We start from the raw sequence: 13,219 nt of genomic DNA on the forward strand, positions 1-13,219 counted from the left end.
CTAAGGTCACTGGTCATCTCCCACTATAGACTGGGGTCACTGGTCATCTCCCACTACAGCCTAGGGTCACTGGTCATCTCCCACTATAGACTGGGGTCACTGGTCATCTCCCACTATAGACTGGGGTCACTGGTCATCTCTCACTATAGACTAAGGTCACTGGTCATCTCCCACTACAGGCTAAGGTCACTGGTCATCTCCCACTATAGACTGGGGTCACTGGTCATCTCCCACTACAGCCTAGGGTCACTGGTCATCTCCCACTATAGACTGGGGTCACTGGTCATCTCCCACTATAGACTGGGGTCACTGGTCATCCCCAACTATAGACTGGTGTCACTGGTCATCTCCCACTACAGGTTAAGGTCACTGGTCATCTACCACTATAGACTGGGGTCACTGGTCATCCCCCACTACAGGCTAGGGTCACTGGTCATCTCCCACTATAGACTGGTGTCACTGGTCATCTACCACTACAGGCTAGGGTCACCGGTCATCCCCCACTACAGGCTAAGGTCACTGGTCATCTCCCACTACAAGCTAAAGTCACTGGTCATCTCCCACTACAGGCTAGGGTCACTGGTCATCTCCCACTACAAGCTAGGGTCACTGGTCATCTCCCACTACAGGCTAGGGTCACTGGTCATCTCCCACTACAAGCTAAAGTCACTGGTCATCTCCCACTATAGGCTAGGGTCACTGGTCATCCCCCACTACAGCCTAGTGTCACTGGTCATCCCCACTATAGACTGGGGTCATTGGTCATCTCCCACTACAGCCTAGGGTCACTGGTCATCTCCCACTTCAGGCTAGGGTCACTGGTCATCACCCACTACAAGCTAGGGTCACTGGTCATCTCCCACTATAGGCTAGGGTCACTGGCTATCACCCACTACAGCCTAGGGTCACTCGTCATCTCCCACTACAGGTTGAGGTCATTGGTCATCTCCCACTACAGGCTAGGGTCACTGGTCATATCCCACTACAGGCTAGGGTCACTGTCATCCCCCACTACAGGCTGAGGTCATTGGTCATCTCACACTACAGCGTAGGGTCACTGGTCATCCCCCACTACAGCCTAGTGTCACAGGTCATCTCCCACTACAGGCTAGGGTCACTGGTCATCTCCCACTATAGACTGGTGTCACTGGTCATCCCCCACTACAGGCTAGGGTCACTGGTCATCTCCCACTATAGACTGGTGTCACTGGTCATCTCCCACTACAGGCTAAGGTCACTGGTCATCTCCCACTACAGGCTAAGGTCACTGGTCATCTCCCACTACAGCCTAGGGTCACTGGTCATCTCCCACTACAGCCTAGGGTCAGTGGTTGTCTCCCACTATAGACTGGGGTCACTGGTCATCTCCCACTATAGACTGGGGTCACTGGTCATCTCCCACTATAGACTAGGGTCACTGGTCATCTCCCACTATAGACTGGGGTCACTGGTCATCCCCCACTACAGGCTAGGGTCACAGGTCATCTCCCACTATAGACTAGGGTCACTGGTCATCTCCCACTATAGACTGGGGTCACTGGTCATCTCCCACTATAGACTAGGGTCACTGGTCATCTCCCACTACAGGCTGAGGTCATTGATCATCTCCCACTACAGCCTAGGGTCACTGGTCATCTTCCACTACAGCCTAGGGTCAGTGGTTGTCTCCCACTTAAGCGTAGGGTCACTGGTCATCTTCCATTTTCATTACAGAGAGCTTTATAGCAATTTATTTTTTTGTTATATAATAGATAAAGATTATTTTGTAACATGTGTGACTAACAACATTTCATTATCCTATCTTTACAGAATGTCCACTTGGTAGCAAAATGGCTGGGAACTTTGGAAAAGAAGATGGAAACTTATAGTCAGGAGAGTCATGAAAACTACAGACTTTACATTAGCGCAGAGCCAGCAGGTTCACCAGAATATCACATTATCCCTCAAGGTATCCTGGAGTCTGCTATCAAAATCACAAATGAGCCTCCAACTGGAATGTTTGCCAACCTGCACAAGGCCCTAGATAATTTCAATCAGGTAATCATACAGGATAACCAAGTAACTGGTTTGTAAATGATGTGCAGGTACACAGATCACAACACATGATCACTTAGTGAAAGAAGTCAAATTCTTATAAGATAAATGTGTAATAGACCTGCACTGACTACCATAGCTAGAGCCCCTTATTGGAGATACAGGTGCCAAATGCACTCTGTCTGTCCTTCCACAAATTTTGTTCCGTAGCTGTTAGCTGGAGTATTTATTGACAGAGTTACATGAATTTTCATACTCAGGTCAGAAACCAAGATCAAATGTCAAGGTCAATAGGTCCAAAAGTCAATGTCTTTAGCATTTTTCCATTTCTAGCTCTGATGAAATATTTCAATCACATGATGAAGCAAAGTTGGTCGGAATTGATCAAGGAGTCAACTGACCAAAGGTCTAAGTCAAAGGTCAATGTCAAATATTATATCCTTTTACTGATGATTATTTTGTTGTGACATGGTGAAGCAAAGTTGGTCAGAATTAGATTAGGAGTCAACTGACCAAAGGAGATAAAGGTCACTAGGTTAAAGGTCGAGGTCATTTTTTGAATCTTTACACTGATGAATATTTTATCATGGCATTTTGAAGCATTATTGGTCGGAATTCAAACAAGAATGAACTGTCAAGGGCCAAGATCACTGAATCAAAGGACTATGCCCATTTTTGTATCTCACTAGGTCAAGGTCATTGGATCCCAAGGTAAAATTCAAAGTGGATCTGATTCTGACCATGTCTCTTAGTGGGGTAGGGAGATTTAAGGTTTAAATTAAAACAGATCAAAGTTATCAATTTAGTTCTATATCTGTATTTTCATTTCCACCCTATTTGCCTCTTTGCGATTGTTTTTGAAGTCCAAATGTCAAACATCAACCTCAGCTTTATAGGCAGATAGATGATTATGGGGTATATATTTCCACAGGATAAAGCCCTTCCCCACCTGTCAGTGTTCTAGTTTCCTCTGTATTACCTGCATTGGGAGATTGGCCGTAGGAATCGAATTGATTTTTTGAGAATTTGTAAAATGAAAATCATTGTAAACCTGCACCAGCAGATAATCAGCGGGTAATAGGCAGAATGTACAAAGTGACAATTCATGTGTTTTTGGTGATCGTTATTGATGTTTAAAGATGTTTATTGCGTTTGTTTACAAGTGTTCTAATTATAGATATGCATGCCAATCATCTGAATACTCATTAAAGAGATAGGCATGTGTAATACTGTTATCTAGCACCATGCACACCATGAAATTAATAGCAACACATACAGTCCACATGTGTACACATCTATGTAGAAGAAAACGCAGATAGCCAGATATGCAACAAAAGTTATCTTCATGGCCTGTATTCATGAAACTATTCTCAATGCTCAAGATCAAGCTCTACTCTTCATGGCCTGTATTCATGAAACCATTCTCATGCTCAATATCAAGATCAACCCAATTTTGTTTGTAATCATGAAATGTCGAAAATAATATATAACTTGATAACATTGTGAAATCATTAGTTCAGATATCAGATTCATCACCAAAAGTATTTAAGTCTGAGCACAAAATGCACATTTGAGCATGAAAAAATGTCAATCTGCAGTGTTTATATAGGGAAAAATACCAATATGTAAAGGACACTAATTTCTTTAATGAATTGATTATTTTTCTACATAGGATACCATGGAAATGTGTGCGAGAGAGACCGAGTTTAAGAGTATCCTGTTCTCACTGTGCTATTTCCATGCTGTCGTCTGTGAGCGGCGTAAGTTTGGCCCCCAGGGCTGGAACAGGGTTTACCCATATAACACCGGCGATCTTACTATTAGTGCCATGGTGTTGTACAACTATCTGGAAGCCAATGCAAAAGTGCCATGGGAAGATCTTCGCTACCTGTTTGGTGAAATCATGTATGGAGGACACATCACAGATGACTGGGACAGACGCCTCTGCAGGACATACCTCGAGGTGTACATGCACTCTGAAATGGTTAGTGGCTCAAACACATAATTGTTATTACTAGGAAGGAGATCTCAATCCTCAGGGGAAGATTCTAAAGTTCACAAACAAAATGCTTGTTCAGCTACTTAAGAATCTTGGCCTAAGTAGTGAGATCTCCTTGTCTCCCATCTCATCCCGTCGCCCCCATGTCCCCCTCCCTGGTCTCATCCACACGCATGAGATATACCCGTCTCAATAGTTCAATCCCCAAGGGGTGACATCTCCCGTCTCCCCATCCCATCCCCAAGGGTTGAAATCTCCTGTCTCCCTATCTCATCCCCAAGGGTGAGATCCCTGTCTCAGCCTCCAGGATGATATCCCTGTCTCATCACCAAGGAGTGAAATCCCCCATCTAATCCCAAGAGGTGAGATCCCCATTTCCCCATCTCACCTCTTGACGACATAATCCCAAGAGGTGAGATCCCCATTTCCCCATCTCACCTCTTGGCGACAATGACAATGTCCTTAAATCATGATCAAATATCAAAATCTGAGAATCTTGAAACAATAAACAAGCACTAATTGCTATAGACCTTTCAATAAATTTTTGCTATTGTAGTTGGATGGTGAGTTGTACCTGGCACCAGGCTTCCCAATTCCACCAAACTCGGACTACAAAGGCTACCATGCATACATTGACGAGTGTCTTCCACCAGAGAGTCCATACCTGTATGGCTTGCATCCAAATGCGGAGATAGAATTTTTGACCACAACATCAGAGACTTTGTTCAGGACTGTGTTTGAAATGCAGCCCCGTGAGGCAGGAGCAGGATCCGGTGCAGGTGTCAGTAGGGAGGAGAAGGTAAGACAATATGCAAATGTAGCTGAACAAAAACAGGAATTAATTTAGCTGTTGGTCCGATTCGGATTATCAAAATGTATTGTAATTGCTTGTTTTGTAACACAATTTATGAGGTCACTCACACCTTGAGTGCATCGTTTATTTTTCAGATCAAATCAATACTTGACGAGATTATGGAAAAGCTTCCAGAAGAATTCAACCTTGTTGAAATTCAAGCCAAGGTGCCCCCAGATGAGAGGACCCCATATGTTTTGGTGGCATTCCAGGAATGTGAACGCATGAATTCACTGACAAGTGAAATGAGGAGATCCTTGAAAGAGCTGGATCTTGGTCTCAAGGCAAGTCACCTCTAAATTATTTTGTATTTTTATTCAATTAGCTCACCTAGAGTGGTCATGCTACTAGGATCTACCATACAAGTCCCTCCGAAGGGTTTCTCGGTCAAAGTGGAGCCCCTAGCCACTTGGTTTCTGAGTGACAGAAAAACTAAAACAATTCTCACCCTACATTTATATACACTACTGCTATGTGTGGAAAGACTAGACTACCCTACTCTGATACTGACGACTAGTACCCGATAACTCAGAATATAGTAATTCAGTTGCTAGGCATGGAGAGATGAAATGCCCTGAATTATGCTTACTTGTTCTTGGAGTTTTTAATCTATTGATGAATATTAATTGAATAAATGAAAAATGAAGTGTCCCATAGTCTTACGGCCAATTCCCGAAATGGGACCATTGCATGTATTAGAGACCTAGAATACTATCAACTAAAATTTTGGTTAAAGGCTAACTGGATAAACCTCCCATAACATCTAGTTAGTACATTAGATATATAGAAATAACCAAAAACAAAAACAAAAACCAGGTGAGCATTGTAAGTGAACTTAAAGAAAAAAAAACTGGCTTGTTGTTCAACAAGGGATAAGCACTAACCTGTTGTGTATCTCTTCTACAGGGAGAACTTACTATCACAGCTGATATGGAGACCCTTGGGAATTCCATGTTCTTAGATGTTGTACCTGCAAGCTGGACAAAGAGAGCATATCCATCCTTGCATGGCCTCACAGCTTGGTATGCTGATCTTCTGCTTCGTATCAAGGAATTAGAATCGTGGACATCAGATTTCCAACTTCCTGCTGCAGTGTGGCTCGGTGGGTTCTTCAATCCACAGTCCTTCCTGACCGCCATTATGCAGCAGATGGCCAGAAAGAATGAGTGGCCTCTTGACAGAATGGCATTGCAGTGTGACGTGACCAAGAAGAGTCGAGAGGATATGGCTGGCCCGCCTCGAGAGGGTGCTTATGTCCATGGCCTGTACATGGAAGGTGCTCGCTGGGACATGCAGACAGGTATGATCAATGAAGCCCGACTCAAGGAACTGGCTCCACCAATGCCAGTGATCTTCATCAAAGCCATACCAGTAGATCGTATGGATGTTAAAAACATCTATGAGTGCCCAGTGTACAAGACAAAAAGCCGTGGTCCAACGTTTGTCTGGACATTCAACCTGAAGAGTAAAGAAAAGCAGAGCAAGTGGACCCTAGGTGGAGTGGCCTTGCTGCTGCAAGTGTAGGCAAACTCTGTAAATGAAACAATTCATCAACACAGAACAATTTTCTGTACAAGTTTCCAGATGCATTGCACAGCATTTGTATCTTTAAAGTTACATCCAATGACTTCATTTTTTTTGTGGTGGTTTTTAAATTCAACAATCAAACTACATGAAATTAATTTCAGTACCAGTGTTTTAGAATGTATTTGATTTTTTTTTTAATATTATTTATTAACATATGTATTTCGATGCAAATTTATTTCAATGGTTTATTTTTGTCAGAGACAGCATTTTAATGTTAAACGTTTACCAGGATTTGCATAACATTGTACTTGATATTTGTACTGCAGCATTATATAAAGCTGTGGAGTATTGGAGAAAAATGAATGGTCACACAATACCAACATTTGGTACAAAATTACTGAAGAGACACTAGACAGCTGATATGCACAATTGTAATACAGTATAAAAAAAAACTTAACCCTAAACCTGACCTGTCCATGTTTGTGAATTATAAAATAAAAGAGGTGTGATTATTCTGTAAACAAATTATTTCATAATAAATATGTATTACGGCTTGTAATATTACTTGTCATCAGCATTTCTTTTTTACATACCAGAAAATGGTGTTTTATGTTGTATAAAGCAGTATTGGAAAGATGAATTGGACTCACGTTAGTATAGCGGTGGTGGGAATATGATTTGTACACTACAGACAGACAATGACAATGTATGACATTAATATAGCGGTGGTGGGAAGATGACTTGTACACTACAGACAGACAATGGCAATGTATGACGTTAATATAGCGGTGGTGGAAAGATGACTAGTATACTACACACTGACAATGTATGATTTGTACACTACACATTGACAATGACAATGTATGACATTAATATATCGGTGGTGGGAAGATGACTTGTACAGTACAGACAGACAATGGCAATATATGACGTTAATATAGCGGTGGTGGAAAGATGACTTGTACACTACACACTTACAATGTATGACGTTAATATAGCGGTGGTGGAAAGATGACTTGTACACTACACACTGACAATGTATGACGTTAATATAGCGGTGATGGGAAGATGACTTGTACACTACACACTGACAATGTATGACTTGTACACTACACATTGACAATGACAACGTATGACGTTAATATAGCGGTGGTGGGAAGATGACTTGTACACCACACAGACAATGGCAATGTATGACGTTAATATAGCGGTGTTGGGAAGATGACTTGTACACTACACATTGACAATGACAACGTATGACGTTAATATAGCGGTGGTGGGAAGATGACTTGTACACTACACACAGACAATGGCAATGTATGACGTTAATATAGCGGTGGTGGGAAGATGACTTGTACACTACACACTGACAATGTATGACGTTAATATAGCGGTGGTGGGAAAGATTACTTGTACACTACATGATTACAACGTATGACGTTAATATAGCGGAGATGGGAAGATGACTTGTACACTACAGACTGACAATGATACTGTATGACATTAATATAGCGGTGGTGGGAAGATGACTTGTACACTACACACTGACAATATATGACGTTAATATAGCGGTGGTAGGAAGATGACGTGTACACTACAGACAGACAATGACAATATATGACATTAATATAGCGGTGATGGGAAGATGACTTGTACACTACACAATGACAACGTATGACGTTAATATAGCGGTGATATGAAGATGACTTGTACACTACACAATTACAATGTATGACGTTAGTATAGCGGTGGTGGGAAGATGACTTGTACAGTACAGACAGACAATTACAATGTATGACGTTAACATAGCGGTGGTGGGAAGATGACTTGTACACTACAGACAGACAATGTAAGACTTGTACACTACACACTGACAATGATAACGTATGATGTTAATATAGCGGTTGTGGGATGATGACTTTTACACCACACACTGACAATGTATGACGTTAATATAGCAGTGGTGAAAAGATGACTTGTACACTACACACTGACAATGTATGACGTTAATATAGCGGTGGTGGGAAGATGACTTGTACACTACACACTGACAATGACAATGTATGACCTTAATATAGCGGTGGTGGAAAGATGATTTGTACACTACACAGAAAATGACAATGTATGACGTTAATATAGCGATGATGGCAAGATGACGTGTACACCACACACTGACAATGTATGCCGTTAATATAGCAGTGGTGGGGAAATGACTTGTACACTACACACTTACAATGTATGACGTTAATATAGCGACGGTGGGAAGAGATGACTTGTACACTACACACTTACAATGTATGACGTTAATATAGCGACGGTGGGAAGATGACTTGTACACTACACACTTACAATGTATGACGTTAATATAGCGACGGTGGGAAGATGACTTGTACACTACACACTTACAATGTATGACGTTAATATAGCGGTGGTGGGAAGATAACTTGTACACTACAGACAGACAATGACAATGTATGACATTAATATAGCGGTGATGGGAAGATGACTTGTACACTACACACTGACAATGTATGACGTTAATATAGCGGTGGTGGGAAGATGACGTGTACACTACACACTGACAATGTATGACGTTAATATAGCGGTGGTGGGAAGATGACTTGTACACTACACACTGACAATGACAATGTATGACGTTAATATAGCGGTGGTGGGAAGATGACTTGTACACTACACACTGACAATGTATGACATTAATATAGCAGTGGTGGGAGAGATGACTTGTACACTACACACTGACAATGTATGACGTTAATATAGCGGTGGTGGGAAGATGACGTGTACACTACAGACAGACAATGACAATGTATGACATTAATATAGCGGTGGTGGGAAGATGACTTGTACACTACACACTGACAATGTATGACGTTAATATAGCGGTGGTGGGAAGATGACGTGTACACCACACACTGACAATGTATGACGTTAATATAGCGGTGGTGGGAAGATGACGTGTACACTACAGACTGACAATGTAAGACTTGTACACTACACACTGACAATGTAAGACTTGTACACTAGACAGACAATGACAATGTATGATGTTAATATAGGGGTGGTGGGAAGATGACTTGTATACTTGGGCTCCTTGGATCATTTATATACAAGAGGCCTATAGGCCTAAACGCTCACCTGATCATGTAATAGAATTTTGCAATATGTAATATTGACATGCCTTGATCATATTTGATGTCCATTTCTGTTGCCCTAATATAATTATAGAAAAAGTAAGTCACAGTGACCTACTTTTGCAATATTTGCTATCGGCATGACTTTCTCAACCTGGATGTCCATTTTTATTGCCCTAATAAAATTATTGAAAAAGTAAGTCACAGTGACCTAATTTTGCAATATTTGTTATCGGCATGCCTTTCTCATCCTAGATGTCTATTTCTGATGCCCTAACATAATTACTGAAAAAGTAGGTCACAGTGACCTAATTTTCCAATATTTGTTATCGACATGCCTTCCTCATCCTAAATGTCCGTTTCTATAGCCCAAATAAAATTATTGAAAATGTAGGTCACAGTGACCTAATTTTGCAATATTTGCTATCTGCATGCTTTTCTCATCCAAGATATCCATTTCTATTGCCCTAACATAATTACTGAAAAAGTAGGTCAGTGACCTAATTTTGCAATATTTGTTATCGGCATGCCCTAGATGTCTATTTCTGATGCCCTAACATGATTACTGAAAAAGTAGGTCACAGTGACCTAATTTTGCAATATTTGTTATTGGCATGCCTTTCTCATCAAAGGTGTCCATTTCTATTGCCCTAACATAATTACTGAAAAAGTAGGTCACAGTGACCTAATTTTGCAATATTTGTTATCGGCATGCCTTTCTCATCCTAGATGTCTATTTCTGATGCCCTAACATGATTACTGAAAAGGTAGGTCACAGTGACCTAATTTTGCAATATTTGTTATCGACATGCCTTTCTCATTCTAAATGTCTATTTCTGATGCCCTAACATAATTACTGAAAAAGTAGGTCAGAGTGACCTAATTTTGCAATAATTGCTATCGGCATGACTTTCTCATCCAAGATGTCCATTTCTATTGCCCAATTATAGTTACTGAAAAAGTAGGTCACAATGAACTAAATTTTGCAATATTTGTCATCAGCGTGCCTTTCTCATCCTAGACGTCTATTTTTGTTGCCCTTATATAATCATAGAAAAAGTTGGTCACAGTGACCTAATTTTGCAATATTTGCTATCGGCATAAATTTCTCATCCTAGATGTCCATTTCTGTTGCCCTAATATTATTATTGAAAAAGTAGATCACAGTGACTTAATTTTGCGAAATTTGCTATCGGCATGCAATTATCATCCTAGATGTCAATTGATGCTGTCCTATCATCATTCCTACTTTTCATTTGCACAAGTCACAACATAGAGCAATGTGAAGAGTGATATATAAGTCACCAAAGGTCACAGGTTGAATTGGTCATCAATAGTATCAATGTGACATGCTTTCCACTTGCACATTATCACTATACATAATATATATGTATATGACTAATGAATTAGAAACCTATAGGCTCTCTCCAAATTTGATTTAAATTATCAGAAGTTTTCTGATATTTACCATATTTACACAAGGTTCACTTAATACCCAAAACACATTTGTCAACACCTTGTTATCAGTGATTTAAAGCTATACACTGGGTAACTGTGCAGATTTCATTACTAAGTAATAGCTCTGGAGATAGGGCTCCATTCCCAGACCTCTGCTGCCCTTTATCTAATTAATTTTATTGTTTTCCTGTGTGACCTTAAACCAGCAATACCATGGTTTCATGCAGAGATTAAGCTTACAGGTTTTCGCATCAAAACTAACTGGTATCAGATAGTAGACAATCCAAAAGCCTAGTTATCTTACACAAAGAAATGTTCTACAGAACTGAGTACTATATCATTCAAGTAAAGACACCTGTTACTGCACAGCATTGAGGCAACCCCGTATAATGGATGGGTATATATACATTGTATAGTTATCCATTATCTAGAAGCATACATAGTTTTTTTTTACAAAAACCTGATCCTGGTCCTTTTTTTTTAAATCAAAATTCCAGGTGGGTGTGGGTGCTGCTAGCAGCCAAGCTAGTCAGCTGCCAGTTCCCCCATTCGGGACCCCTAGCAGCAATGTTCACACTGAAGATATATACAGTGTATACAGACAAGTACAAACCATACAATTAAATCAATTAAAAATCAACCACTCATTATACGTACCCCAAATTAAAGTCGTCTCTTTATCATCACTGTCTGGACCTTGTTATTGAAAATCAACTTTAAACGATGTACCAGTCATTAGCTATCTTGTTCACAAACAAAAAATTAAGTACTTTTCCATAGCTCATCAAGTGATAATTGCTGTGGTGGCCATCTTGTAAATTCAATGAATTTTTGAAACAGCACCCCTTGTTCAGAAATGTCATTAGAACATTCCTAGAAAGTCTTCTTACTACGAAGCAAATAATATTGGAGTTATAAGGAAAAACATAATTTCAAAGATGGCGATCATGGCAGCTATCTTGAATTTTATTTTCACTTAATAAATACAAATATCTAGTCAGGACCTTCTAACTAATCATTCAATGCGAATTTCAACATTCTCGGTTAAAAAAAGTTAACACACGACGCACGACAGACGCCGGATCCGGATGATACCCCATAGCAAAAGCTCACATGAGCCTTTGGCTCAGGTGAGCTAAAAATATGATTGCCCTCCACCATTGATGCTTCACAACAAATTTGGATGTAATCAACCCAAGGGTTAAGAAGAAATAGGGTTTTAAGGCAAAATTTTAGCAAAGTTCCCTTTTTTTGGCCCTACCCTTCTGTCCCTAGGGGTCAGACCAGCCTCATATAAAATATGATTGCCCTCTCCCAATGATGTTTCACACCAAATTTGGTGGTAATCCGCTTTGGGGTTAAGGAGGAGGAGCGTTTTTTGAAAGCAAAAATTCACCAAAGTTCCCCTTTTGGGGCCCTGCCCCTCTGTTCCCAGGGGTCAGACCAGCCTCATTTATATAAAATATGATAGCCCTTCCCAAATGATGTTTCACACCAAATCTGGAGATAATCCACCCAACGTTAAGGAGGAGTAGGGTTTTAAAGCAATGACAATGTATAACGTTAATATAGCAGTGGTGGGAAGATGACTTGTACACTACACAGACAATGGCAATGTATGACGTTAATATAGCAGTGGTGGGAGAGATGACTTGTACACTACACACTGACAATGTATGACATTAATATAGCGGTGGTGGGAAGATGACTTGTACACTACACACAGACAATGACAATGTATGACATTAATATAGCAGTGGTGGGAGAGGACTTGTACACTACACACTGACAATGTATGACATTAATATAGCGGTGATGGGACGATGACTTGTACACTACACACTGACAATGTATGACGTTAATATAGCGGTGGTGGGAAGATGACTTGTACACTACACACAGACAATGTATGACGTTAATATAGCGGTGGTGGGAAGATGACGTGTACACTACAGACAGACAATGGCAATGTATGACATTAATATAGCGGTGGTGGGAAAATGAGTTGTACACTTCACACTGACAATGTATGACGTTAATATCGCGGTGGTGGGAAGATGACTTGTACACTACACACTGACAATGTATGACGTTAATATAGCGGTGGTGGGAAGATGACTTGTACACTACACACTGACAATGACAATGTATGACGTTAATATAGCGGTGGTGGGAAGATGACTTGTACACTACACA

At 40.6% G+C, this 13,219-nt stretch overlaps 1 protein-coding gene across 1 annotated transcript in view; it reads left to right on the top strand.

Moving 5' to 3' along the window:
- Positions 1 to 6,982, top strand: part of LOC117321748 (dynein beta chain, ciliary-like) — a 69,687-nt gene extending 62,705 nt beyond the window's left edge. The window contains exons 47-51 of the mRNA XM_033876267.1: positions 1,810 to 2,037; positions 3,707 to 4,018; positions 4,590 to 4,832; positions 4,982 to 5,170; positions 5,793 to 6,982. Of these exons, the coding sequence (XP_033732158.1) occupies positions 1,810 to 2,037; positions 3,707 to 4,018; positions 4,590 to 4,832; positions 4,982 to 5,170; positions 5,793 to 6,410 (1,590 nt within the window). The 3' untranslated portion in view covers positions 6,411 to 6,982. The remainder of the gene's footprint in view (positions 1 to 1,809; positions 2,038 to 3,706; positions 4,019 to 4,589; positions 4,833 to 4,981; positions 5,171 to 5,792) is intronic.
- Positions 6,983 to 13,219: the final 6,237 nt, after the last annotated feature.

The sequence above is a fragment of the Pecten maximus genome, chromosome 1 (assembly GCF_902652985.1).
Source record: "Pecten maximus chromosome 1, xPecMax1.1, whole genome shotgun sequence".
Lineage (NCBI taxonomy): Eukaryota > Metazoa > Mollusca > Bivalvia > Pectinida > Pectinidae > Pecten > Pecten maximus.